The sequence below is a fragment of the Rhinopithecus bieti genome, unplaced genomic scaffold, assembly GCF_001698545.2.
Source record: "Rhinopithecus bieti isolate Rb0 unplaced genomic scaffold, ASM169854v2 scaffold_28822, whole genome shotgun sequence".
NCBI classification, from domain to species: Eukaryota; Metazoa; Chordata; class Mammalia; order Primates; family Cercopithecidae; genus Rhinopithecus; species Rhinopithecus bieti.
The window spans coordinates 140674-164657 of NW_016812536.1; the positions used below are offsets into that span (position 1 = coordinate 140674).

The 23984-nt window shown below is 56.8% G+C and overlaps 1 protein-coding gene across 1 annotated transcript in view; it reads left to right on the forward strand.

Annotated features, from left to right (window-relative positions):
• SHANK3 (SH3 and multiple ankyrin repeat domains 3) overlaps positions 1 to 23984 on the forward strand; it is a gene marked incomplete at its 5' end in the record, with an annotated part of 53025 nt that overhangs the window by 18372 nt on the left and 10669 nt on the right. Inside the window, 12 exon segments of the mRNA XM_017896421.1 lie at positions 910 to 1045; positions 6509 to 6584; positions 6841 to 6923; positions 7414 to 7538; positions 7641 to 7773; positions 8745 to 8825; positions 15482 to 15505; positions 18746 to 18876; positions 19456 to 19540; positions 20312 to 20448; positions 23266 to 23301; positions 23527 to 23955. Coding sequence (XP_017751910.1) covers positions 910 to 1045; positions 6509 to 6584; positions 6841 to 6923; positions 7414 to 7538; positions 7641 to 7773; positions 8745 to 8825; positions 15482 to 15505; positions 18746 to 18876; positions 19456 to 19540; positions 20312 to 20448; positions 23266 to 23301; positions 23527 to 23955 — 1476 coding nt within the window.

The following is a 23984-nucleotide window of genomic DNA, read 5'->3' on the forward strand; positions in this document are numbered from 1 at the left end:
GGGGAGGGGCGGCGCCGCGCGCGGTGCGGGCCGGGCCGGCGCGATGGCTCTGGGGTCTCCTCCGCCGGGGCGGCCCTGGGCCCTTGTGGGATCCCTGGTGTCACAGTGAAGGGCTCTGCCTGGGAAAGGTTCCTGCCGTGCGGGTCCCTCCGGTGCTCTGTCGTTCCGGGCTCCCTGTGTCACCACGGAGACTCCTCTCTCGCCATAGGCGTTTCTGTGTCCCCCGGGGTCTCTGCCTGAAGGACCCTGTCCCATTACAGAGCTTCCTTGCATTGCGGGGTTCCCGTGGCACTTCTGCAGCTTATCCATTGGAGGCCCCTGCGATGTGGGGGACCCTTGCCGTCGTGGGGTGTCTGGGACCGTCATGTGGGTGTTTGTGTTATGCAGGCTTCTGTCACTGGGGCTTCCTGTGTTCTGGGGGAATTGCGTGCCATGACAAACGCCTCTCATTATGGGGGTCTCGGGGTCACCGCTGGGGTCCTAGCCTCAGGGCCGGCTGAGGTGGAAACAGCCCAGCTGGTGCATCACGTGGTCTCACCCACTGGCCACAGCACGATGACCCCAAGCTCTTGGCAGTGACCCCTGGGTGGGTGACAGAGCCAGGATGGGGGTCGGTTGAAGGGGCTGGGGAGCGTGGTGAGCTGGGGGTGGGGCAGCAGCAGGAGTGTGGCCCCTGCCCCTGCCTGCACCCCTCCCCGAGTATGTCCATCTGTGTGTCTCTCTGTCCCCCACATGCCCACCCTGTGCCGAGCCCATCTGTTCCTTTCTCTCTTCTGTGTGGATCCTAAAATCTTCCCAGGGAAAAAGCCGGGAGAAAGTGGGAAGGGAAGGAGGGAAAGGGCAGGGGGTGAGTGGGCAGAACCTGCTCCTGAAGTGGGGTGGGCGCCCAGCTCTGCTCCCCACTGATGGCCTGTCTGGCTTCTTCCTCCAGTGCTCAGCATTGGGGAGGGCGGTTTCTGGGAGGGAACCGTGAAAGGCCGCACGGGCTGGTTCCCGGCCGACTGCGTGGAGGAGGTGCAGATGAGGCAGCATGACCCACGGCCTGGTGAGTGACCCCACAGCCCCCTGGGCAGCTCCCAAGGGGACCACCCCTTCCAGTTTCCCTTTGGTCTCTCTTGGTGCTAAATCCACATGGATATTGACAGAGAAAAGACTAGAGGTAAACTCAAACACTCAAAGTAGACGCAAACTTGTGTACATGACACAGACACGTGTGTACACACTCTGCATATATTTGGGAACATGCGTGTATGTAACCTGACACTTCACGTGCAGTGGAGACACATAGGACATGCGTGACGGGGCCTCTGTCTGCGTGATCCCACACTGACTCCCAGTGACTCGCACCCCACCAGCACAGTCCTTCAGAAACACCAGGTGTGTGGAACGCATGATTCCTGCGTAGCTGGCAGACATGTAAGGAGGTCAGTGTGAGAAAAGAGGCATTTTTCCAAAGTGGACAGATTGTCCAAGTGGGCAGAGCAGGGAGGCCCAGAGCAGCCAAGAGGAAATGAGGCCAGTTGGGCCTGGAGGTGCCCTGGTGAGTGCCCTGGGGCAGGGATAGTCTGAGGGCAGCAGGTGAAGGTGGGCTGGTCCTCAGCCTGCAGGGAGGATGTAAAGGTGAAGGCTGCAGCTCCTGGGGTTGGTGTGTGGCCGCTGTCCAGCCCTGCTGACCATCTGGTCCTTTTGCGGCCCCTGGGCTGGAGCTGGGTGCATATCTTGGGGGTGCCCTTGTGAGGAATCCTCAGGGGTCCCAGGAGGCCTCCAGATCCATGCATGTGCTTCTGTCCTGGAGAGCTGGTGGGCCAAGCAAACCTTTCCTGAGTGACAGTCACTGGGGGTCATCGGTGGTATGTCTGGATCAAGGGTGCATGCACCCTCCCTCTGCATGTGAAGGGCTCAGGCCTGGGGTTACTGTGTCCCCATCTTTGGGATGAGAGTTTCCCAGCGACTCCACCCCTGTATGGCCTGGACCCCTGCCCTGTGCTGAGCCCAGGAGAGGCCCAGGGAGGCAGGAGCTTGGCCACTGACCCTTTCCTGAGCAGGCGCCCTTTCCTCCTTCCTTGGCCTTGTCCTGCCTTGCTCTGATGGCTCTCCTGGTGGCTTAGAGTGTAGAAGGGACTTGGCCCCCTATTCTCAGCCCATGGAGGGTGGATAGGACAGGGTCCAGATGGGAAATGGTTTCAGAGATTTGGGCCCTTGTTCAGACAGTATGGGAGAGGGGAGGGGAAGGAGAGGTGGGGGGGATCCACACCTGTGGCGGAGCGGGTCTTGAGCTCCCCCACGTGGTGATGAAGAAGGTTCTGGTTTGAGGACTGTGTGGAGTGAGGGGCATTTGGACCTAAGTCTGAAGCTGACGGAGAGGGAGGGAGGTTTAGGCTGGAGTCAGAATTGGAGAGCAGCAAATGTTTTTTACGTGTTTGTCATGTGCTGGGCCCTGTGCTGGGAGCCGGGATCACAGAGGCTCAGCTGGAAGCCTTGTGGGAGCAGTGGCTGTGACGGGGGCCGTGTGAGCGTGGGAGCTCCCTGGGTTGACCTGAAGGAGTCAGGGCTTAAAGCAGAGGCACTGTCTGAGCTGAGTCCTCTAGGTGGTCAGTGGATGGGGCTGAGGGGACAGCCGTGTGTGCAGGGCCGGTGTGTGTTCTACAGCTGTATGTGTCAGCAAGGTCTGCTCTGAGTGCCTGGCACAGTTTTAGCGCTTCTACATGTAGAAGTCGTTGACTCATCCCAGCAGTCCCGAGAGGTGGGGCCACTTGTTGTTATTCCATTTCTAGGGGGTCATACAGCCCTGAGGGGCAAAGTCTTGTTTGCAACATAGGCAGCAAGTTCTACGTGAGTGGAACACCTGCATGGGTGACGGGCAAGGCTGGCGTGGGGACCACGAGGGTGGTCAGGTGGCCATGGAGTCAAGGGACAGCGTGGCATCATGGCGGACGGAACCCAGCAGCAGCATCTGATTGTGCAGATTGTGTAGGATCAAAGCCCGGGATGGGCAGAGCAGAGCTGTGGAGAGGAGTGGGCCAATGTGGGCTCGCAGAGCAGCCAATGTGGGGTTCGGGTCTGGGCTCCAGGCAGCAGCCGTGGTGTGTGTGACCCAGGGAGTGAGTGTCAGAGGTCCCGGGGTAGACGGGAGTATTTCATGAGTGGGCAGCAGAAGAGGAACCTGCAGAGGCTGCCTGCGAAGGGCAGGGAGTGGGAGCAGGGACAGTCCCCTCTGACCTCGGCTGCAGGCCCAGCTGACCACGCTGCACAGAGCCTCTGCTGTGGGATCCCGGGGCTGAGTTCTGCCAGAGGCCAGAGTGCAGCCCAGGAACAGGAACCTGCTTCCAGCAGGCCCAGATTCACTCCCCCCACCCCCCAAAAAAAATCCATTTCTGGGACTGGAGTGGGGACAGAAAAGGACTTAAAGGTCAGGGAGGGGACACAGTCCCTGTGCATGCAGGGGCTGGTGCCCAGGGCCTGTGCCTGCTGTGGGATCGGGAGACGAGTCCTGGTCACTTACCGAGCAGAGAGCAGTCTCCCACAGCACCTCCTGGCAGGCAGAGGGTGGAGCTGTGAGGGAGGGAATGGAGAGGTGAGGTCAGGTGTGTTCTGGAGGCCCAGCATGAGCAGGGCCCTGTGCCTTCCCGCCCCTCCCTCCTTCCCTTTCTTTGCAGTAAGGTCAGCACTTGGGTGGGTAGTGGGGGATGGCTGTGTTGGGCATTTTCTCTGCAGCTGGCTGTTATGTGTCTTATTAACAAAGCTGGAAAAATGAATTTGTGTTATGTAATACATACAATTTGTTTGGTTGACAACATCTGAAAACAGGAGGCTGGTCAAGTGCAAGTTTTGGGGGGTTTTTTAGCAGGCAGCACCATGACACTTATGTGGCTCTGTCGACATAGAGAAGGGTGTGATGGAGGAAAGGAGGGGTCTGATGCCCCACCTGAGCGGTGATGAGGCTTGGCCTGAGCTGGCCTTAGGTTTGGCAGGATGAGTGGTGCAGGTGTGGTTGGGGAATGCCAGGATAAGATAATAGTCATTAGAACCAAGGGGCTCCTCCAAGTTGGAATTTTTGTGTTCTATATGGGCAGGCTTAGAGGGGACTGTTGACTTACTGAGAGTCACACAAGTTAGTAGCCGGGACCTGGAATCCAGCCCAATACTTTTTTGATATTTGTGTCTTCTGATAGGAATAGGTGCCCTTTCCTCTTTCCATCTGGCCACTGCTCCACCTATGTTTACAGCCGTCTGTCCTTTGACTCACCCACCCATCCCACCATCATCTTCTTATCCGTCGACTCACCAGCCAACCCAATCCACCACCCCTCCCTTCCTCCATCCATCCATTCATCCATCCACCTCTCCACCTACCTGTCTACCCACCCAGTCCATCCATCCATCTACCCATGTATCTGTCTGCTCTTTGATCTATCCACCCATTGCCCTCTCCTTCCCGCCCTCCATCCACTGGTCCAGTGCCTTTTGATCCACCTGCCCTCCATCCACTGGTCCAGTGCCTTTTGATCCACCCTTCTGTCCATCTATCTCATATGCACCTGTCCACCCATTACTCTCCTAGTCAGCATGCAGAATGCCTGCGACACACTAGGTGCTGTGCTGGGCACTAGGATCACAGAGATAAAGAACATGTGGTCCTTACCCTCAAGGAGCTCACAATTAGTGGGGGAAACAGGTCATCGAAAGCTGCAGGTTCTCTTTCTGATCTCATTTCCTGCCACTCTCTCTCGCTCCCTGTGCTCCAGCTGCACAGGCTCTGAACTCCCTCAAATGCTGCAGGCTGATGCCTGCCGTGGGCTTCCCCCGACCACCCCCGCTCCTGGGAAGCCCTTTGCCCACATATGCACAGGCTGCTCCCCATCCTCGGCCTCTACTCAGCCCTCCCGTGGGGGTGAGGCCTTTGTGTGCCTTCCTCTGCCCTCCCTGATCTGCTCACTGGTCTCCTGAGCACTTGCCAGCATTCACATGCTATGTCTTTATCCTCTGTTTATCCTGTCTCCCTGAACAGATTATAAACCCCACGAGTGCAGAGACTTTGTTCTCTTCTCTGCTGTATTTGCAGAGCTGGTACACAGTAGGAGCTCAATATATACTTGCTGAAGGAAAACATGGATCTTGAGAAACGCTACCAAGAGAGGAAACGAGGAAGGTGCTGAGGGATGAAAGCGAGGCAGTGCTGCTGCTGTCCGTGGGGCCTTTGTGGTCCTGGAGAGTGGAGCTGCAGGGCTGGGAAGGCTGGCGGGTGGGGCTTACAGGCAGCTGGAGGATCCCGTCGGAGCAGAGAGGTCATGGCTGGAGGTGTGGCTGGAACCTTCTGGTCAGTGAGGGTGGAGTGGTGGTCAGACAGCTGGCTAGCTTGGCGCTGGCCATGTGGGACTTTGAGATCAAGAGGACAGTTGGGGACCAAGCTCTGTGGGATGCATTGAGGTCAGGGCAGGGGACCCAGCCCCACACCTGNGCTCAATATATACTTGCTGAAGGAAAACATGGATCTTGAGAAACGCTACCAAGAGAGGAAACGAGGAAGGTGCTGAGGGATGAAAGCGAGGCAGTGCTGCTGCTGTCCGTGGGGCCTTTGTGGTCCTGGAGAGTGGAGCTGCAGGGCTGGGAAGGCTGGCGGGTGGGGCTTACAGGCAGCTGGAGGATCCCGTCGGAGCAGAGAGGTCATGGCTGGAGGTGTGGCTGGAACCTTCTGGTCAGTGAGGGTGGAGTGGTGGTCAGACAGCTGGCTAGCTTGGCGCTGGCCATGTGGGACTTTGAGATCAAGAGGACAGTTGGGGACCAAGCTCTGTGGGATGCATTGAGGTCAGGGCAGGGGACCCAGCCCCCACACCTGGATCCCCTGCTCCACTCAGAGACAGTCTGAAGCAAGGAACCCCATGAGGTTGAGCATCAAGGAGCTGTTGTGAAGAAGTTGGTGAAGACAGAATGCTGGAAAAATGCTGCTTCCATGCCAGTGCATGTAGGCATATAGCACGGCATTTGTACACGAGTGTGGGTCATGCAGATACAGATGTACACACATGTATGAACACACCTCACACGTGCCCATGACGGCAGGTCATGCAGACACATGAGCGCAGCACTTGCACACAGTGAGCTCATACAGAGACACGTGCATGAGCACAGCATCCACACATGACCACGGGTCACACACACGTATGTGCACACCCCCCTCTTTGCTCGCAGCCTTGGGGCTCACCGATGCTCTGTGGATGGCTCTGGCCTTGTCTGGACTCCTGTGTTCAGCAGCTACTTAGGAAAGAGATGAGCTGCTGCCCCCTCTTGAACCCTGACCCACAGAGGTCAGAATTCCCTATATCATCCCCTCAGCCTTCTTACCTCTGGACCCAGGACTCTAGGATTTGGGGCCCCCTACTTCCATCTGGACACAACCAGGCCAAGGGGGTGTGTGTGGGCAGAGACTGGTGACCAGCATAGGTGAGGGCAGTTGAGGCAGGCCAGCTGGAGGCCACAACTGTCCATCAGCTCTTGATACTCCCTTCAGAGACACGAGAGGACCGGACGAAGCGGCTTTTCCGCCACTACACAGTGGGCTCCTACGACAGCCTCACGTCACACAGGTACACGCAGGGACACTGGCTGGCGGGAGCATGCATATATGGGACGTGGGGCAGGACCTGCGGTATAGAGGGAGGCCAGGAGCTGGTCCAGGAGGCCAGGTATGAAGAGGTCAGAGGAGGGTGAGGGAAGGGACCCGGCCGGCCTCTCTTCTGCTCCCTGGCCCGTCAGTCCCGGGGTGACTGCAGGGTGGACTGTGGCTGGCTGGCCAACCTCGAGACAGGACTTACCTCACTCCTCCCTGCTTTCCTTCTTCAGCGATTATGTCATTGATGACAAAGTGGCTGTCCTGCAGAAACGGGACCATGAGGGTTTTGGTTTTGTGCTCCGGGGAGCCAAAGGTAATGGGGAGTGTGTGCCAGGGTGTCAGGCAGGCAGGGGCTACACACTGCTCAGGAATGTCTTCAGCTTCTTGCTTCTGCCCCCCACTCTGCTCTACCCCGCACTCCCTCCCTGCCTTGCCCCTGCGCCTCCCCACTTTTGGCCCCGGCTTTCCTTGCTCCTCTGCTGCGGTCGGACCGTCGTGGTTTGCAGTGTCCCGGCCCAGGCGGCAATTCCTTCCCTTCGTTGTTTTCCACTGTCTTTGCTCTAGAGTCCGACTGAGTGGGGGCCTTTCTGGCCTGGGCGAAGGGGGTTTCGCAGAGGGTCATGTCTAGGATCTCTGGACCGGCTAGTCCCTGCGCTGTGGCTCCCCGTGGCCCTCCCCCAGCCCCGCCTCACTGCCCCCTGCAGTCATCTCTTTCCTGTGCTGAGCCACTCGGAGGTTGCTGTGTGGCAGCCGCCCCCACCTGAACCTCACTGGTGAAGCGCCTTCCTAATTGCCCCCCGCAGCAGAGACCCCCATCGAGGAGTTCACGCCCACGCCAGCCTTCCCGGCACTGCAGTACCTTGAGTCGGTGGACGTGGAGGGCGTGGCCTGGAGGGCCGGGCTTCGCACGGGAGACTTCCTCATCGAGGTGAGGCCGTCCTGGCCGGCCCTGCCCAGTGGGATGCTGACCCCTGAACCCTGTGGCGGACGTGCCTGGGGGCGTCCCCACCCAGCTGCCTGTCTGTCCCAGGTGAACGGGGTGAACGTGGTGAAGGTCGGACACAAGCAGGTGGTGGCTCTGATCCGCCAGGGTGGTAACCGCCTCGTCATGAAGGTTGTGTCTGTGACAAGGAAGCCAGAAGAAGACGGGGCTCGGCGCAGAGGTGAGGGGTCACGCTTCAGGCCTCTGTGCCCAAACTTTCCCCTGACCTTAGCCCTTTGACTTCAGGCCCACATTCCTCTTCCCATCCCTGACCCCCAACTGCTGACATCAGATTCCTGAACCTTGATGAACCACCCACATGCGTGGGCTGGGGCCCCTCCCAATCCCTGGTGTTAGACTGCCAGTCCTGTCCCCTGGCCTGAGGCCTTTGACCCCTGACCCCTGACCTCAGGCTGCGCCTCCTCAGATCCCTGCCCCCTCCTTCCCGGCGTTCCCCCAGCCCCTGGCGTGGCAGAGCCCTCCTTCCCTACACCGCCAGCAGCTGCCTGGAGGCCGGGGTTGCCATAGCAACTGTGAGGTTGACGCTGCCGCGCTGCTTATTGTCGGAGGGAAGGGGGAGGCGGCACCTGAGGGAAGAGGAAAAGCGTCTTCTCCCCGCGACGACGCGGCACAGCCTGGGCCCAGGAGGCTTTGCCGGCCAGGCCCAGCCCAGGCCCGTGGCTTGGCTGACCACACCCTGGCCCCACAAGGGGCAGTGGCCACCCGGGCCTGGGGGGAGCCCTGGAGCAGCAGGAGCCCCGCCCGCAAGGAGACCCCTCCCAGCCCCCACCTCATGGCTCTGGTTCCCCCTCGCTTAGCCCTCGGAGCCTGCAGGGTGGGTGTTCAGGCCAGAGCCAGCTGGCACCGTGACCCCCACCAGCACCCTTGATTGTCTCCTGAGGCCCTGGCTCTGGGGGTTCCCAGGGCCCCTGAGGCCCTGATCGCCCGGGCCCCCCCACACTCCCTGAGCTCCTTGCGCCATGAAGAAGTTTGCGTCCAGCCGTAGCCTGAACAAGATCCTGGCACAGTGCGACTCATCCTCGCGGGAGTACGAGGAGATCCAGGCAGTGGAGCGCAAGTGGCACCTGCACCTGGCCACGCCGCGCCGCCTGCTGCTGGACAGGAGGTCCAAGGCCTCCCTCTTCTTTGCAGCCCCACCGCCCCCCAAGAGGGCCCCCAGCACCACACTGACCCTGCGCTCCAAGTCCATGACAGCTGAGCTTGAGGAACTCGGTGAGTGGCGGGGGTGGCCGTGGAGGTGGATGCAGGTGGACAGTCCATGATGGGCAGACAGGGCCGGAAGGCACAGGTAGTATGGGAGGCCAGGGAGTCAAGCCAGAGGGGAGGAAGGACAGGTGGATATAGGAGCAGGTCAGAGGTGAATGGGTGGGTTCTGGCGTGATGGGGACATTTGGCGCTTGTAGGGTGAGGAGGGGGATGGCATGTGGAAGGGGTGAGATGTGAGGGGCTGGGGATGGACAGTGGGGTGTCCAGGACAGATGACGGGGAGCAGGATCTGGCCCACCAGTACGTTTGCACGTGTGTGCATGTTTGTGTGTGTGTACTGCCTCTGGTTTTCCACATCTCCACTTTGACTTTACTCCTGCATTTCATCCAAGTGAAGAAAGAGCAGTAGTCAGGTGACCGGGGTCCACTCTGGCTCTGCCAGGCACTGGCTGTGTCAGCTTTGTTTATTTTACCCTCCTGGTGCCTGTGCCCTCATTGGTCAGGTGGTCCTGCTGACCCCACAGGCCACAGGCACACTGTTGGACGATGGGGCAGGACCTCGAGTGTGGCAGGAGGGGAGCAGGAGTGTGCTGGGCTTCGATAGGGCACGTTTTGGGCACAAGCTGTGGTTGACCATCAGCAGCTTCTTCATGGGCAGGTCTTATATATGTGTCCATTAACAACCTTGTCATGGGCATGTCCAGATATATTTGATCATGTCCTGACGTGACCGTCAGTAGCCTCTTCACGGGCATGTCCCAGTATGTGTGACCGTTGTCCTCACTGTGGGTATGTGCTGTACATGTGGCCATCAACAGCCTCGTCATGGGCATGTCCCAGTATACGTGACAGTTGACAGGCTCTTTCTTTCTTTTTTTTTTTTTTTTGTTTGAGACAGAGTTTCACTCTTGTTGCCCAGGCTGGAGTGCAATGGCGCATTCTCAACTCACTGCAACCTCCACCTCTCGGGTTCAAGTGATTCTCCTGCCTCAGCCTCCCGAGTAGCTGGGATTACAGGTGCCTGCCACCACGCCTGGCTAATTTTTTTTTTTTTTTTGTATTTTTAGTAGAAACAGGGTTTCACCATGTTGGCCAGGCTGGTCTCAAACTCCTGACCTCAGGTAATCTGCCTGCCTTGGCCTCCCAAAGTGCTGGGATTATAGGCGTGAGGCTCTTGTCTTCCTGTGGTCTAAGCCCAGTTCTGTTCCCAGACTTTACTTTGCCACTGGTCATAGAAAGAACCCCAACTCTGGTCCTAAACTGAACCCTTAAGTCCTGGCCACAGGAATGGACCTCATTCTGGTTCTAGGCTGAGCCCCATCCCTGGCTTCAGTCTTGGTTCTACCCCAGCCATAGAAGGATCCCTTTTCCTGGCCCCCAGAATAATCCCTGACCTTACTCATGAACTGAGCCCTGACCCTGTCCTGGCCACAGGCTGAGCAGATGGTCTTAACTGCAGTTTAGTTCAGTGTGGAGAACAGCTACCAACATGCATTGGACTGACATGGTCAGAATTTTCACCATAGCAATTCCAAATAAAATAAAACCAAAAGAAAAAAACAAAAAATCTCATATAGATAATTCAAAATGAAAAGGAGAGAAACCAAAGCCAGGGGCTTCCGTAGCTCATTATCTAGTACCCAAGGGCAAGGAGTTGGGGTCCTGAGGCCCCCACAAGGCTGGGAGACGTGGCTGGACCTGTGAGAAGTGGGAAAGTTAAAAGCCAAGCCCAACAACTGGAATTAGCGTCGAAAGAACTAGAAATCAGAGAAGAATATGAAAAACATTAAAATAAAGTAAATTGTCACAAAGATTAAAAGAACTAACTGAACTAATGAGAGAACAGGACAGAACAAATAAGCAAAAAAAGAATAAGCACATTTTAGAATAGAATGATTCTTTTTTTTTGAAACTGAGTCTCGTTCTGTTGCCCAGGCTGGAATGCAGTGGCGCGATCTCGGCTCACTGCAACCTCCGCCTCCTGGGTTCAAGTGATTCTCTTGCCTCAGCCTCCAGAGTAGCTGGGAGTAGAAGTGCCCACCACCACACCCAGCTAATTTTTTGTATTTTTAGTAGAGATGGGGTTTCACCATATTGACCAGGCTGGTCTTGAACTCCTGACCTTGTGATTCACCCACCTCAGCCTCCCAAAGTGCTGGGATTACAGGCGTGAGCCACTGTGCCTGGCCAGAAGGATCCTTAAAGAACTGTTACTGAAACAAAAAGTATAGTTACTGAGATAAAAAAGAAAGCCACAGCTGGGATAAACAGTACACTAGACCCAGGTGAAGAAAGAAATAGCAGGTTAGAAGATAAATCTGAGGTTACCCATAATATAGCACCGAAATATAAGGAGATACAAAGTATCAAAGAGCAGTTAGGAGACACTTATCACATAGATAATTCAGTGGGACTGTTGGGAAAATCCCAGCATCTACCTAATGCAAGGCCTGAAGGCAATATTTGGAGGTGAGATGGCTTAAGAATTTCCCAAAGTTGAACAAAGACATGAGTCTTCAGTTTAAAGAAATGTTTCATAGTAAAACTGTAGAACGCAGCGAACAAGCAGAAATCTTTAAAACAGAGAGGCTGGGTGCGGTGGCTCACGCCTGTACTCCCAGCACTTTAGGAGGCCAAGACAGGTGGATCACTTGAGTCCAGGAGTTTGAGACCAGCCTGGGCAACATGGCGAAACCCTATCTCTACTAAAAATACAAAAATTATCCTGGCATGGTGGTGTGTTCCTGTGGTCCCAGCTACTCAGGAGGCTGAGGTGGGAGGATTGCTTAAGTCTGGGAGGTGGACGTTGTAGTGAGCCAAGATCGTGCCAGTGCACTCCAGCCTGGGTGACAGAGCGAGACCCTGTCTCAAAACAAAACAAAACAAAACAAAACAAAACAAAAAATGATGAGAGAGAGAGAGACTGGCCGCTGGATGTCTTAGACGGGAGCAGTGGTTCAACTGACAACAGACTTCTCAACAGCAATAGCAGATGACAGTAGATGATGGAAGAAGAGCTTCAAAGTGTGGAGGCAAAATTCTTTTCCACCTAGAATTCTGTACCCCGCTAACCCTACTCATTCAGGAGTGAGGCAGAGAGGCTAGCAGACTTCTGACCCTAGGGTCATAAGGGTCCAAGGTCAGTCACGGGGAGCTGACCTGTCAATTGAAGATCCAAACTGATCAATAAGCACCAGTAGGCAGCTGGGTCCCAGGATTCTTCTGCTAGAGGCTGTCACATAGCCACGATCAACTGCATGTCCAGAAGGAACTCTTCTATTCGGCACCATGAGGCTTTTGGGCAGCCTGAGATGTATAATCCTGGGACCCAGGGACTCTGCCCTGTGAAAATGAGAGAACTGCGCTTTGCCCTCTGGGCTTTTCTACCTGAAGAAACTGGTGGATGGAAGAAACTCCTTCCCCTCTCCTCTGGGCTGAGTGTTCCCTCTTCTGCAACAAGCCTCAGGACAGGTTGCTGGAGTCATTCTACAGACCCTGGTCTTCCAGAAGAGTTGCTCACAGCTTCAGGCCACCATAATTTTCAGGCTTTTCCTGAGCAGTCTGGGGGAGGATGAAGGGACAGCTTAGCACAGAGCCTCTACCCACACTTCTGGAGCTCAGGAAGCCACCCTGTCCCCAGAAGACGGCTGTCCTGGGAAGCCAGCAGGGCTTCTGGAAGTCCCCTGTGGAAATACCCGATTTGAGGAAGCCATGCCAGCCTCAGGGTTTCCCCAGGTACCAAAGGGACCATCCCACAACCCAGTGTTTTTGCTTTCAGAAGATAGAAATGAGGCCTGTTGGTCATTGCTGGCAAGAACATATCAGAACTGCCTCACACTGTCAAGAGCTATTAGAGCCCTTTAGGATTCATAGTTTATCGAGAAGGTGCCTGAACACCCAAAAAGAAAACTGAGGTGTCAGAGAAAGCAGGTGCAAGGCGGAGGCTCCTGTCCAGGTGGCTGCTTGCTGCTCAGAGGATGTGGGAGAGGCATGGCCCTGTTGGGGGAAGGGGAGGGAAGGGGTGTTCTCTGGGGGAATGGGGTGAGCAAAGGCTGGTGCCTGGAAAATGAAGGGTTGCAGAGATGGGAGTGAGAGGAAGGGGCTGGGTGGGGACCCTCCTGAGACAGGTGGTGAGAGAGAGAAGAGGGCAGAGCACCCCTCCTCCCCTCAGCACTGGGGACTCCTCATGGTCACCACATGCATGTCCACTCAGCTTGTACCAGGAATGTGCTGGGGCCACAGGTCAGTGGAGACCCAGGCCAGGGAAGGCCCTGGCAGGTCCAAGCCCTTCTTGTGCATTCATGTTCCCAGGAGAAATCTGGATTCCCTGTAATGTCTGGGCCCCTTTTTTTTTCTTTTGTGATGAGAACATCAGGGTAGGTGCCACACCCAGCGTCTGTGTGAGTGGCCTTGTTCTGGAAAAGGTTTCTTTGCCGAACACATTTGCCCTGCCTTTTGTTTTAAGACCGACTTTGAACAGAACACACAGGTGACCACCTTGGTTTTCTGCGACACCTGAACTTCTTTTCTATGGGGTTTTGCCTTTTTTCTGAACAAACCTTTGACTGAGCCAAGCATGATGGAGTTGTGCATATCTCCGTGTGTTTGCGTGTCTGTGCGTGGGTGAGTGGACATACGCTGTGTGCATTTGCATGCGTGTGGCACACATGCCTGTGTGTGTGTGTGTGTGTGTGGACCCCCTGTGTGCACCTGCATGCCTGTGCGTGGGTGAGCAGACATGTGCTATGTGCACCTGCATGCGTGTGGCACACATGCCTGTGCGTGGGTGAACAGACATGCGCTGTGTGCATCTGCATGCGTGTGGCACACGTCTGCGTGTGGGTGAGCAGACGTGCTGTGTGCACCTGCATGTGTGTGGCACACATGCCTGTGCGTTGGGTGTGTGGACACGCTGTGTGCACCAGCATGCGTGTGCCACACATCTGCGTGGGTGAGCGGACACGTGCTGTGTGCACCTGCATGCGTGTAGCACACGTCTGTGTGTGGGTGAGCAGACGCGCTGTGTGCACCCGCATGTGTGTGGCACACGTCTGTGTGTGGGTGTGCGGACACGCTGTGTGCACCTGGATACCTGTGCGTGGGTGAGCAGACATGTGCTATGTGCAACTGCATGCGTGTGGCACACATGCCTGTGCGTGGGTGTGTGGACACATGCTGTGTGCACCAGCATGCGTGTGGCACACATCTGCGTGCCTCTGTGCGTGGGTGGTGGAACATACGCTGTGTGCAACCTGCATGTGTGTGGCAACAATGCTGTGTCGTGGGTGTGCGGGACACGTGGCTGTGTGCATCTGCATGCAGTGTGGCACACGTCTGTGTGTGGGTGAGCAGACGCCTGGTGTGCACCCGCTGTGTTGGCACACGTCTGGTGGTGTGGGGTGGTGGGGACACTGCTGTGTGCACCTGATACTGTGCGTGGGTTGAGCAGTACATGTGCTATGTGCAACTGCATGCGTGTGGCAACACAATGCTGTGCGTGGGTGTGTGGACACAATGCTGTGTAGCACAGCAGCGTGTGGCACCATCTGCGTTGGGTGGCGGGACACTGTCGGCATGTGTGCCCTACCCGGTGCTAGCACACGTTTGCTGGGTGAGTGGACACATTGCTGTGTGCCCTGCATGCATGTGCGTGCGGTGATTGCAGACGCGCTGTGTGCATCTGCATGCGTGTTGCACAGCCACGTTATGTGCGTGGGAGCGGATATGCCTGTGCTGCACCTGCATTGCATGTGGCATCACATGTCGTGTGGTGGTGTGCGGGACATGTGCTATGTCAACCTGCACGATGGTGGTACCGTCCTGCTGGGTGAGCGGTACACGTGCTATTGTACACCTGCATGCACATGTGCGCACACATCTTTGTTGGTGGGGTGAGTGGACATACACTGTTGTGCACTGCATGTGTGTGGCACACGTCTGTGCGTGGTGAGTGGACACACGGCTGTGTGTACCTGCATGCGTGTCACACGTCTGGCATGGGTGAGTGGAAACACGCGCTGTGGTGCACCTGCATGCGTGTAGCACACGTCTGTGCATGGGTGAGTGGACACGTGCTGTGTGCACCTGCATGCATGTGCGTGGGTGAACGGACACGCGCTGTGTGCATCTGCATGTGTGTGGCACACATGTCTGTGTGTGGGTGTGTGGACATGTGTGCACCTGCATGCGTGTGGTACACGTCTGTGCATGGGTGAGCAGATACGCCCTGTGTGCACCTGCATGCATGTGGCACACATCTGTGTGTGGGTGAGCGGACATATGCTGTGTACACCTGCACGCCTGTGGTACACGTCTGTGCGTGGGTGAGCAGACATGCCCTGTGTGCACTTGCATGCATGTGGCACACATTGGGTGAGCAGACATGCGCTGTGTGCACCTGCATGTATGTGGCACACACACAAGCCCCTGCTTATGGTTGTTTTCTCCTTGGATTTCAAGGCATGTACCAACTGATTCCGCATTTGGGCAGATTTGCTCTTCATGTTCTGATAAAGAGGTGTAGGCTGGGGGCAGATCTGGGAGGTCATGGTTGTTGGGGGAGGTGGTGGTGACAGGGATGGGGTGGAGAAATGAGCGTGGATAATGGGGCCTGGGTGCCGAGCCTGCCTCTTACTCCCTTTACTCTGTTTCTTGATTCCAAGCCTCCATTCGGAGAAGAAAAGGGGGTGAGTCATCTGCCTGTGTCCCGAGGGCCTTGGCTTTGCCTGACCCCTGTCTGGGGGAGTGCTGGTGTGTGAGGAGGTTCCAGCGCAAGTCAGGGTGGCCCAGAAGCCTGGGCTGCAGCCTCCTGTTTGCCTTCTCCCTGGGGATCTGGTAGGGGCATGAGAGAAGGACCTGCAAGGATGGAATGGGGAGTTCCCAGGGGTGTGACCCTCTGGGACTGTGATGGCCGTGGGGGCTCAGGTGAGCCTGGGGCCTGTGAGCTGTGCAGATGGCCTGATGGAGGCAGCCCGTGGGGAGGAGCTGGGAGAGCTCCATGGAGGCCACTGTATGCGCCATGGCCCAGAGAGCAGGAAGGAAAGGGCTCTGGGGTCCCAGAGGGGGAGCTCTAGGGAGCAGGGAGACTGGGCCATGTTGGTGTGCGCGGCCCCAGTCTACATTGCTTCTTTCTGCTGGTCCTCTTGGGGCCTGTGCCTGGGTTGTGGGACGTATTCCCGTGCTGGTTGGTTGTAGGGCCAAGCCCAGAGCTGATGGCCCCTTCAGAGCAGGGGTCTGAGTCCCACAGCACTGGGGAAGGAGCTTGGAGCTACCCTGGCCAACAGCCCCCCAGGCTGTTGACTACCCTCCCGAACCCCCGTTTAGTCCTCCCTCTACCCTTTGGGGCTGCTCCCTGTATGTCCTGTATGTTCAGCCTGGCTGCAGGGAAGAGAGCATTCAGGTGGGGACAGTCACCTGGGCCTGGGTACTGAGGTCCACTGTCCGGTGAGGTCCTGGGACCCAGCTTCTGGCAGCCTCCTCTGCCTCTCGGGTGGATGGGAATCAGGGCCCAGACAGAGGCTTGAGGTGGCTTTCTCCACCCAGGCCTGTATATTTGTTCCACATCCGTGTACCTGATGCCCATCCCTTCCTCTCTGGACCCACTGGGCTTTCCCTGGGTGAGGACACATCTGCCAGGCCCTTGGCCCAGCCCTCTTGAGGTCCCCTTGCTGCCTCTTGCCCCAGCCCAGGTGAAGGGCTTCCCCAGTGTCTTCTCAGGTATTAAAAACAGGTGACAAGGTCTCCTCCAGTGACCTTTTCTGCACGCCTTTGGGGCAGACACACAAGCTATTTCTGGAATCTTCTGGCTCTGCCCTCCAGCTCGTTAGTGGGGCTCCCAGGTGCCATGTTGCAGCCCAGGTGCTGCTCCAGTCGTGGAAGAGGTGATGGCTAATTGATCATCCTGTAGGCTGGGGCCCTATTGATCAAATAGCTGCAAACCCAGCTGTGCCCTGCCATGCACCCAGAGGGCCCTGGGAGTGAGCGGGTCCACTTGGTTCCTGATGGGCTTCATTTCCCTTAATTATTTAAAATAATTTATTTAAGAATATATTCTCTAATATTGGGGGGAGAGTTATGTCAACCTCATCAGTTTGTAATTTGCAGAATTCTTGGTTAATTTTTTCCCTTTTGAAAACACTTCTCACCTGGCTCCAGCACCATCACCCGATGACCAGAAGCAGCTGCCTCAGTAAACGTTATGTGCATCCCGCTGCAGGTCTCCGGGATGGTCTTTCGGACCTAGAGAGACGGCCTCTCCTAGTCCGTGGCTCAGGTGGCAAAGTGTCACCCGTGATGCTGAGCCGTGTGTGCCTCACGGAGTTTTCTCTCCATTCATGTCTTTACTTCTGCAGTTTCTGGGGAGTATGGTGCTTAAGTCTCATCTCTTACTTCCTAGTCAGTGATCTGGGGCAATTTCTCTCTCTGAGCTTCAGTTTGCTCCTGGGTTGGATAAAGGTGATGATAAAATCCTCGTGTAGTTGTGGGATGAGAGGAGTGGTTTGCATGAAGTCCCGCATACTCTAGAAATCACCAAGAACTTAACAAATGGTGGCGATGGTGACTTCAGCTCCCAAAAATAAATCATTCACGTCATGACAAAAGCAAATGAGAAGTCCCCTCAAACCAGCAACCCCTGGTCTGTACCTGGGCTTCTGTCACCTGGTGGCACTGGGAGCTGTGCACAGGCCCAGATATCTGCAGTTGGAGCCTATTTTGCCTGTAAACTCTTGCATTGTTCAGAGCACAGGCTGGGCACTGATGGAACACAGAGAACAGTATTTGCTTTCTTCTGCAGACCCACAAGCTGTCTGGGGAGATGAGGCACCCAGACATGAATTGTGCTGAATTGTGCCCAGTGCCAGCACAGTTGTTAAGCCTTTCTTCTGTGCTAATTATCTCTAGAGACACATGAAGCTAGCACTGTTTTTATGCCTGTTTTATCAGACGAGGACACAGAGGTCGCAAAGAGCTTAACTCAGGACATAGTGTACAGGGTGGGTCTGGTCTGGGTTGGGTACAGGACAGTCTTGGGGAGTTACTTCCTTTTTCCAGCAATGCTAAGCAGATTGCAGAGCTAGAACCAGCAGGTGCTGTGAACAGCTGCAGACTGGAGTTGGAAGGAGTAGGAGGTGTCCAGGCTGACCACTGAAATTCTCCAACAAAGGGCCAAGACAAGAGTGGCCAGACAGGGTCCCTCTAGGGTTGGCACAGCCCCAAAGAGTGGAGAAGGGCCTGGGGTTGGGTGGAGCCTGAGTGATGGGTGGGGTGCAGTGTGGCTGCTGAATGACGGCTGGTGCAGCAGCCAGGTGGACATGGGTGCTGCCCCAGCCCTTGCTGCATGCCCCATGCACTGGTCCTCAGTGGACCCACGGGGGCGAGAGCTACTGATGTCCTGGGGGAGCCATCCAACCAGAGCTCTGATGGTCCTTAGATATACGTATTAGGTTAACAGAGTTTCCAAGTCACTGTGATCGTTTGTGGAAACCTGCTTGTGTATCAGGGTCTGTCCTAGGGCTGTGACCCACTGTAAACAGCTTCCCTTCCAGTGCGGTGCAGAGAGCCAAGAGTGGCCTGTATGTGCTGAGAACAGTGACAGGACGAAGGGAAATGGAGGGAAATCCAGGGAGACTGTGGTCTCTGAGTTATCTGTCTGTCACCTGCCCTGGTCTTCTCCCTCATGGTCAGAGTGGCCTTTCCTTAAGTGGGGTCCACGGGGTCACCTGGAGTTTCCTTGAGGATAGAGAGGCTGCCTGGGGTGGGGTCTCAGTTCTGGGGTGAGGGCCTTGTCTTGGGGGCCTGGGGTGGGAGCTTAAGGAGGGAGGGGAGTAGTGGCCTCTGTCAGCATCACGGGTGGCCGGGCTGGGGAGGACGTGGCAGTGCGGCAGCAGGTGGCCCAGGAGCTGAGATGGAGCCTCCTTGCTGTGCAGAGAAGCTGGACGAGATGCTGGCAGCCGCTGCAGAGCCAACGCTGAGGCCAGACATCGCAGACGCAGACTCCAGAGCTGCCACCGTCAAGCAGAGGCCCACCAGTCGGAGGATCACACCTGCCGAGATCAGTGTAAGGGCCACGGGCGGCTGGGAGCACTGGGATGGGCAGGCATGGGCCTCAGTCTGTCCTGGGCCCCCCCCTCCAGAGGGGTGTGTGCACCCTATAGCCTCTCTCAGAGACTCTTGGGGCTGTCTCTGCCCCCTAAATGACCACAGCTCAGCACCTGCTGGTTTCGCTTTTGTGGCTTTTGGTGCTTCTGCCTTCAGGCAGTCCCTGGCTCACGCCTGAGACCACCAAGGTATCCCAGCTCTGCTGAGAACTCGGCGAAGCATGTCTCTGTTCCCTGCCCACTTGCCGCCCCGGCGCCTTCTGGGCTCCTCCCCTACCCTCAGCCAGGGTCTGCACCCACCCTGCCCAACACCATCTACACTGTACCACCATCTGCACTGCCCACACAGCCCAGGCTCCAATGGGCTACATCCCCTGCTCCCTGAGGGCAGAGCCCAGACATGATTCCTGGGTCCAGGCACCCACAGGCACTGTTGCCACTGGAGTGAGAGCAATGGGGTATCACTTCCGGCTTAGGAGGATGACTGGGGGCTCCCAGTGCCCTGGAACCTCCATATTCCCCTCCCTGACCCCCCACAGTCATTGTTTGAACGCCAGGGCCTCCCAGGCCCAGAGAAGCTGCCAGGCTCCTTGCGGAAGGGGATTCCACGGACCAAGTCTGTAGGTATGGCTGGGCTGTGGGGCTGCATGGGGTTGGGAGGAACGGGGCTGGAGCTGGCAGGGTGGATTTGGGTTGGAAGGACCCTGTCTCTCCCTGCTGGTAACTGGGGTTTTCAGTTTCCCTCTGAGTCCTGCCTCTTCCTGGCCCCAGCTGAAGAATCTCATATGTTGATGGAGGTGTGGGGATTAGGCCTTCCCCAACCCAGAGATTCCCCCCGGGCAGCTGACACTCCCAGTCCAGTGGGCATCCCCCGATCGCTTCATCCCTCCCATGGGTAGCCTCACCCCTGTCCCCAGCTGCCACTGTCCACTGGGCACCCCCACCTCCCCATCACCGCTCATCCTTCCCATGGGCAGCCTCACCCCTCCCCAGCGCAGCGGCCTCCATCGTCATTGCTTCTCTGCAGCCCAAGTGCATGTGAAGTTTTTGACCCTAAAACTCCCCTCCCCTGAACTTGCCTCTCCCCTACTCCTCCATGTATTGCTCTCTCTCCCCTCTTCACAGCCAGTTTCCCCAAAAGTCACCTCTGCTTGCCGTCTATCCCCCATCCCCCACCTGCTCCGCAGCCTGCAGCAGACTTGCTCTCTCCATACCCAAATTGAAACTGCTCCCACCAGGGTCACCGGTGGCCTCCAGGGCCTTCCTCCCTGTGGACACGTGGCCAGCACTCCTGCTGACCTCAGCTGGCATGCGGTTTCTTTGCTCCTTCTTCCATGAAACGCTCCTCCCCAGAGTTTGAGGACAACACTTCCTTGTTTTCCCCTCCTTTCTCAGGTGGCACCTGTTTCGACCCTGCCGCTCCAGCCTCCCAAATATGGGACCTTTTCAAGGCTATGTCTTCAGCCTCCTTCCCCTCTGTGCCTCACCACTCCCCAGCCACCATCACACCCCACACTCACTGTCTCCTTTCCTGACCCAGATGACAAGCCCTGCCCACTGTGCATCCCTCTAGGCATCCACTCTCCTGTCCCCTGCCCACCTGTGCATCTGTCCACCCACACACCTGCCCACTTGACCGTCTGTTGTCCATACAAACCCCAGCACACCCCCACATCTGTTACACATAGGAGTAAACCTCTCAGCACTTACTACGGGCTGGACACTGAGTGTTTAATACTTAGAATAACCATATTGAGGTTGAGGCCACTAGTACCTCCATTTTACAGATGAGAAAACTGAAGCAAGGAGGGTAAATGACCTGCGCAAGATCACACAGCTGCCCAAACTCTGATTCCTCACCTTCCCCAGCACCCTGCCAATTTGTGTTCACACAAGGCCGATCCTGGGCCAAGTCTGGGGCTTGGTTGGGGAATGTGATGTGTGCAGAGAACTCAGCGGGCACATGGTGGGTGTCAGGGCTCATGGACCAATGGAGCCCACTGGGGAGCTCCCGGCCCACCTGGGTGTCACAGAAGGCTGCGTGTGTTGGGGTGGGGGTACTTTTGAGCTAAGATGTGCAAGATAAATAGGAGTTTCTGGGGGATAATGGGGCGAACTGACAGAGCAGTGTGGAAAAGGCATATGGGTGTGTGGACTGGTCCCTCAGAGACTGCTGAGAGTTATTTCTGTAGGTAGGATTGTGGGGAAGAAGGCTGGTGAGGCTGCAGCTACTTTGGAGCTGAGAAGCGCTCTCCTCTGCTCTCCCTGGCCTGAGCCCTGAGTGTCTTCCATGGTTTCTCTCTTACCCTCTGCCTCACCTGACCTGTCCGGGTGGGTGGCCTCACAACCCTGCCCCGCACAGGTCTCATCGCCTTGCAGCTGGGCCATGGCTTTGTTCTCATGACTGCCTGCCCTGGCTCTGCCCTCTAGTCCATCCCTCTGGCCAAATGAGGCTTTTCACAGAGCTGCTATCACTCCATATCTGCCCAGCTTGATCCTCTGTGTGCTCCTCATTGCCTCGGGGCCCTGGAGATCGGCCCCAGTGCTCTCTTGCTTCATCTGGAAACATTTGTCTCTGCCTCCCTTGACCTGGGTCTTCTGACTCTTGCTTCCTGGGCCTGACCCTGCAGGTCTAGGTCCATGCACCTGCCCTGCAGGCCTTGAGCCACTCTCCTAGGACTGCCAGTTCTGCCTTGGTCCCTCAGGCACCCTCTTGGGCTCGGTTGATGAATGGGTTGACAGGTGCTCCTTTTTGGCTCCCCTCGGCCTGCTGGGCCTCAGCTGCCAACATGCACGTTGGTTGGGTTGTCAGACTCCCCAGGCCCCTGCCCCATGCCCTGGCTCTGTTGCCCTGGGCACACAATGCAACCCTTGAAACATCAGGATTTTGATCCATAAACATGGAGACCACCGATTCCACCTCCAAGGACCACTCTGAGGCTCGCCCGGTAGGTGGCATTCACAGGCTAGGACTGCGTGGCATGCTGGGAGTGCTCAGCAGCCGCCAGTGTTAGTCTCTCTGCTATTATCTAGGCAGACAAAGAGGGTCTGCCTTTGTCCCCAAGGGGTCCCACCCCCGCCCCAGATGGTATCAGAACAGATTCCCCACTCCATGCTGAGGCAAGTGACTTTTCTTTACCTTAAGTCAGAACTTGGCATGCTATTAGCATTAAATTTCCCCTTATTTCATCTTTGCACGTCACTCCCGCCTTCTACATCCTCAAGGTGTGCTCGTTCTGCGTCGCTCCATCTAACACATAGGCTTGTGGGTGTTCGCTGCGCGTTCATACACAGTGCAGGGAACGCAGCAGGAGACCCAGGACGAACTAGGCACAATTTCTGTGTCCAGCGGTTGGGGGTGGGGGGAAGGCAGACCTACAAATAACGATGATGATGACCTCGGCCCCCTTCCCGGGATACTGCTGCGGTGCAGCCCTGTACTGTAAAGGTGAAATTGCCCGACAGTAGGTGCAGGCTGTCTTCTTGGCATGAGGAAACTGAAGTTCTAGAGGTTAAGGAATGTCAGTACCTAGCAGATCTAAAATTTAAGCCTAGCTCTGTACACAAAAGCCCACCCTTGGTACCTTGGCTACAAAGAGATATTATGCCCAGCAAGAAGCAGTGTAGTATTGCCGTATTAGCAATACGGTGGCTGGAGGAGGATGCAGTCAGGAACGGGCAGCCTATATTGTAGCAAGTTCATAAAAATGTTGACCAGTCTCAGAGTGAGGCTGGGAACGGGCACCACAAGACCTGGGTGTGTGGGTGTGGGGCCATCCGCCCCCCTGCAGCCTCACTGAACACACCTACAGCACCTGTGTCCACATCATGATGTCCACAGGGGTGCTCAGAAGGTTGTCAGGTTTTGGCTGGACAGCAGGCTCATGAGAGCCCTGACCACTCCAGCCCTTGTACAGGACCCTAACAATGACGTCTGAGCAAGGCATGCAGAGGGGGGTTCATTTTAAGCCTGTTTTGACCATAGAAGAACTGAAGCTCAGAGGGGCTCAGGGATTGGCCTGGGGTCACGCTGCCAGTAGGGGTTAAAATGAAACATGCTGGGTGCTCAGTCTGCAGTTCCCATTTTAATTCATCTATCCATTCTTCCCTTCACCCAGTCACCCAACGTGACTGAATTTCAGCCACTGTGGTTGCATCACCCACCCATGTGGATCTCTGGAAGGAGTCTCTCAAGGCTTTTTCCACAGGGCACCTCCTTACTTGGGCATTAGCTCTTTCTCTGCCTGAGGCCTGGTTTCAGTGGCCACAGCCCTGCTGCCCCTCATCCTGCCAGTGTGTCACTCCTGCTTATTTCCGACCATTTTCCTCTCACCTCCGGTTGCCTCCAGGGCTCGTACTTCTGCATCGGCCTTGTTCATTCTGGGGTGAGGAGCCCTGTACTGGCCCCTCCAAGCCCCTCAGCAGTTCTGTCTGCATGTCTTGCGGGGCTGTCCCTGCCTTCCTGGGATATCTTCTTAGGGCCTGCTTGATGTCCCTGGGTTTGGGCAGGTCTTGGCCCCAACCCAGGTCATCAGAGTTTGTGCCCTTTTTCGGGGACCCTCCTCCATCCTGTAACTGAACGCACACCTCCCTCTTGCTCTCCTCACAAGAACCCGCCCCGTGCGGCCCTGGGCCTGGGGCACAGAGCTTGGACGTCCAGGGACCAGCGCAGACTGGGGTCTTGCTTGGAGCCCGTGCTCTGGGCTCCCTGTTTCTCCCCTGCTCTCCATTCACCGCCCACCACTGGCCCCAACCCCATCTTCCCGAGCATTCTAGCGCCTGGCGCCGCGCTGGGTTCTGCCGTGGGCGTCCGTTGTGTCCGGGACGGTGGCTGCCCCAGGGTGGAGTCGGGGCAAGGCTGTCCTCTATGGGAGGGGGTGCCGGGGTCCCCAGGAGCCTCTCGGAAGGCAGCACCCCCCCCCGCCCCCGCCCCAGCGCCCTGGCTGGCCTCACCGGCCCTTCCGTCCGCAGGGGAGGACGAGAAGCTGGCGTCCCTGCTGGAAGGGCGCTTCCCGCGGAGCACCTCGATGCAAGACCCGGTGCGCGAGGGTCGCGGCATCCCGCCCCC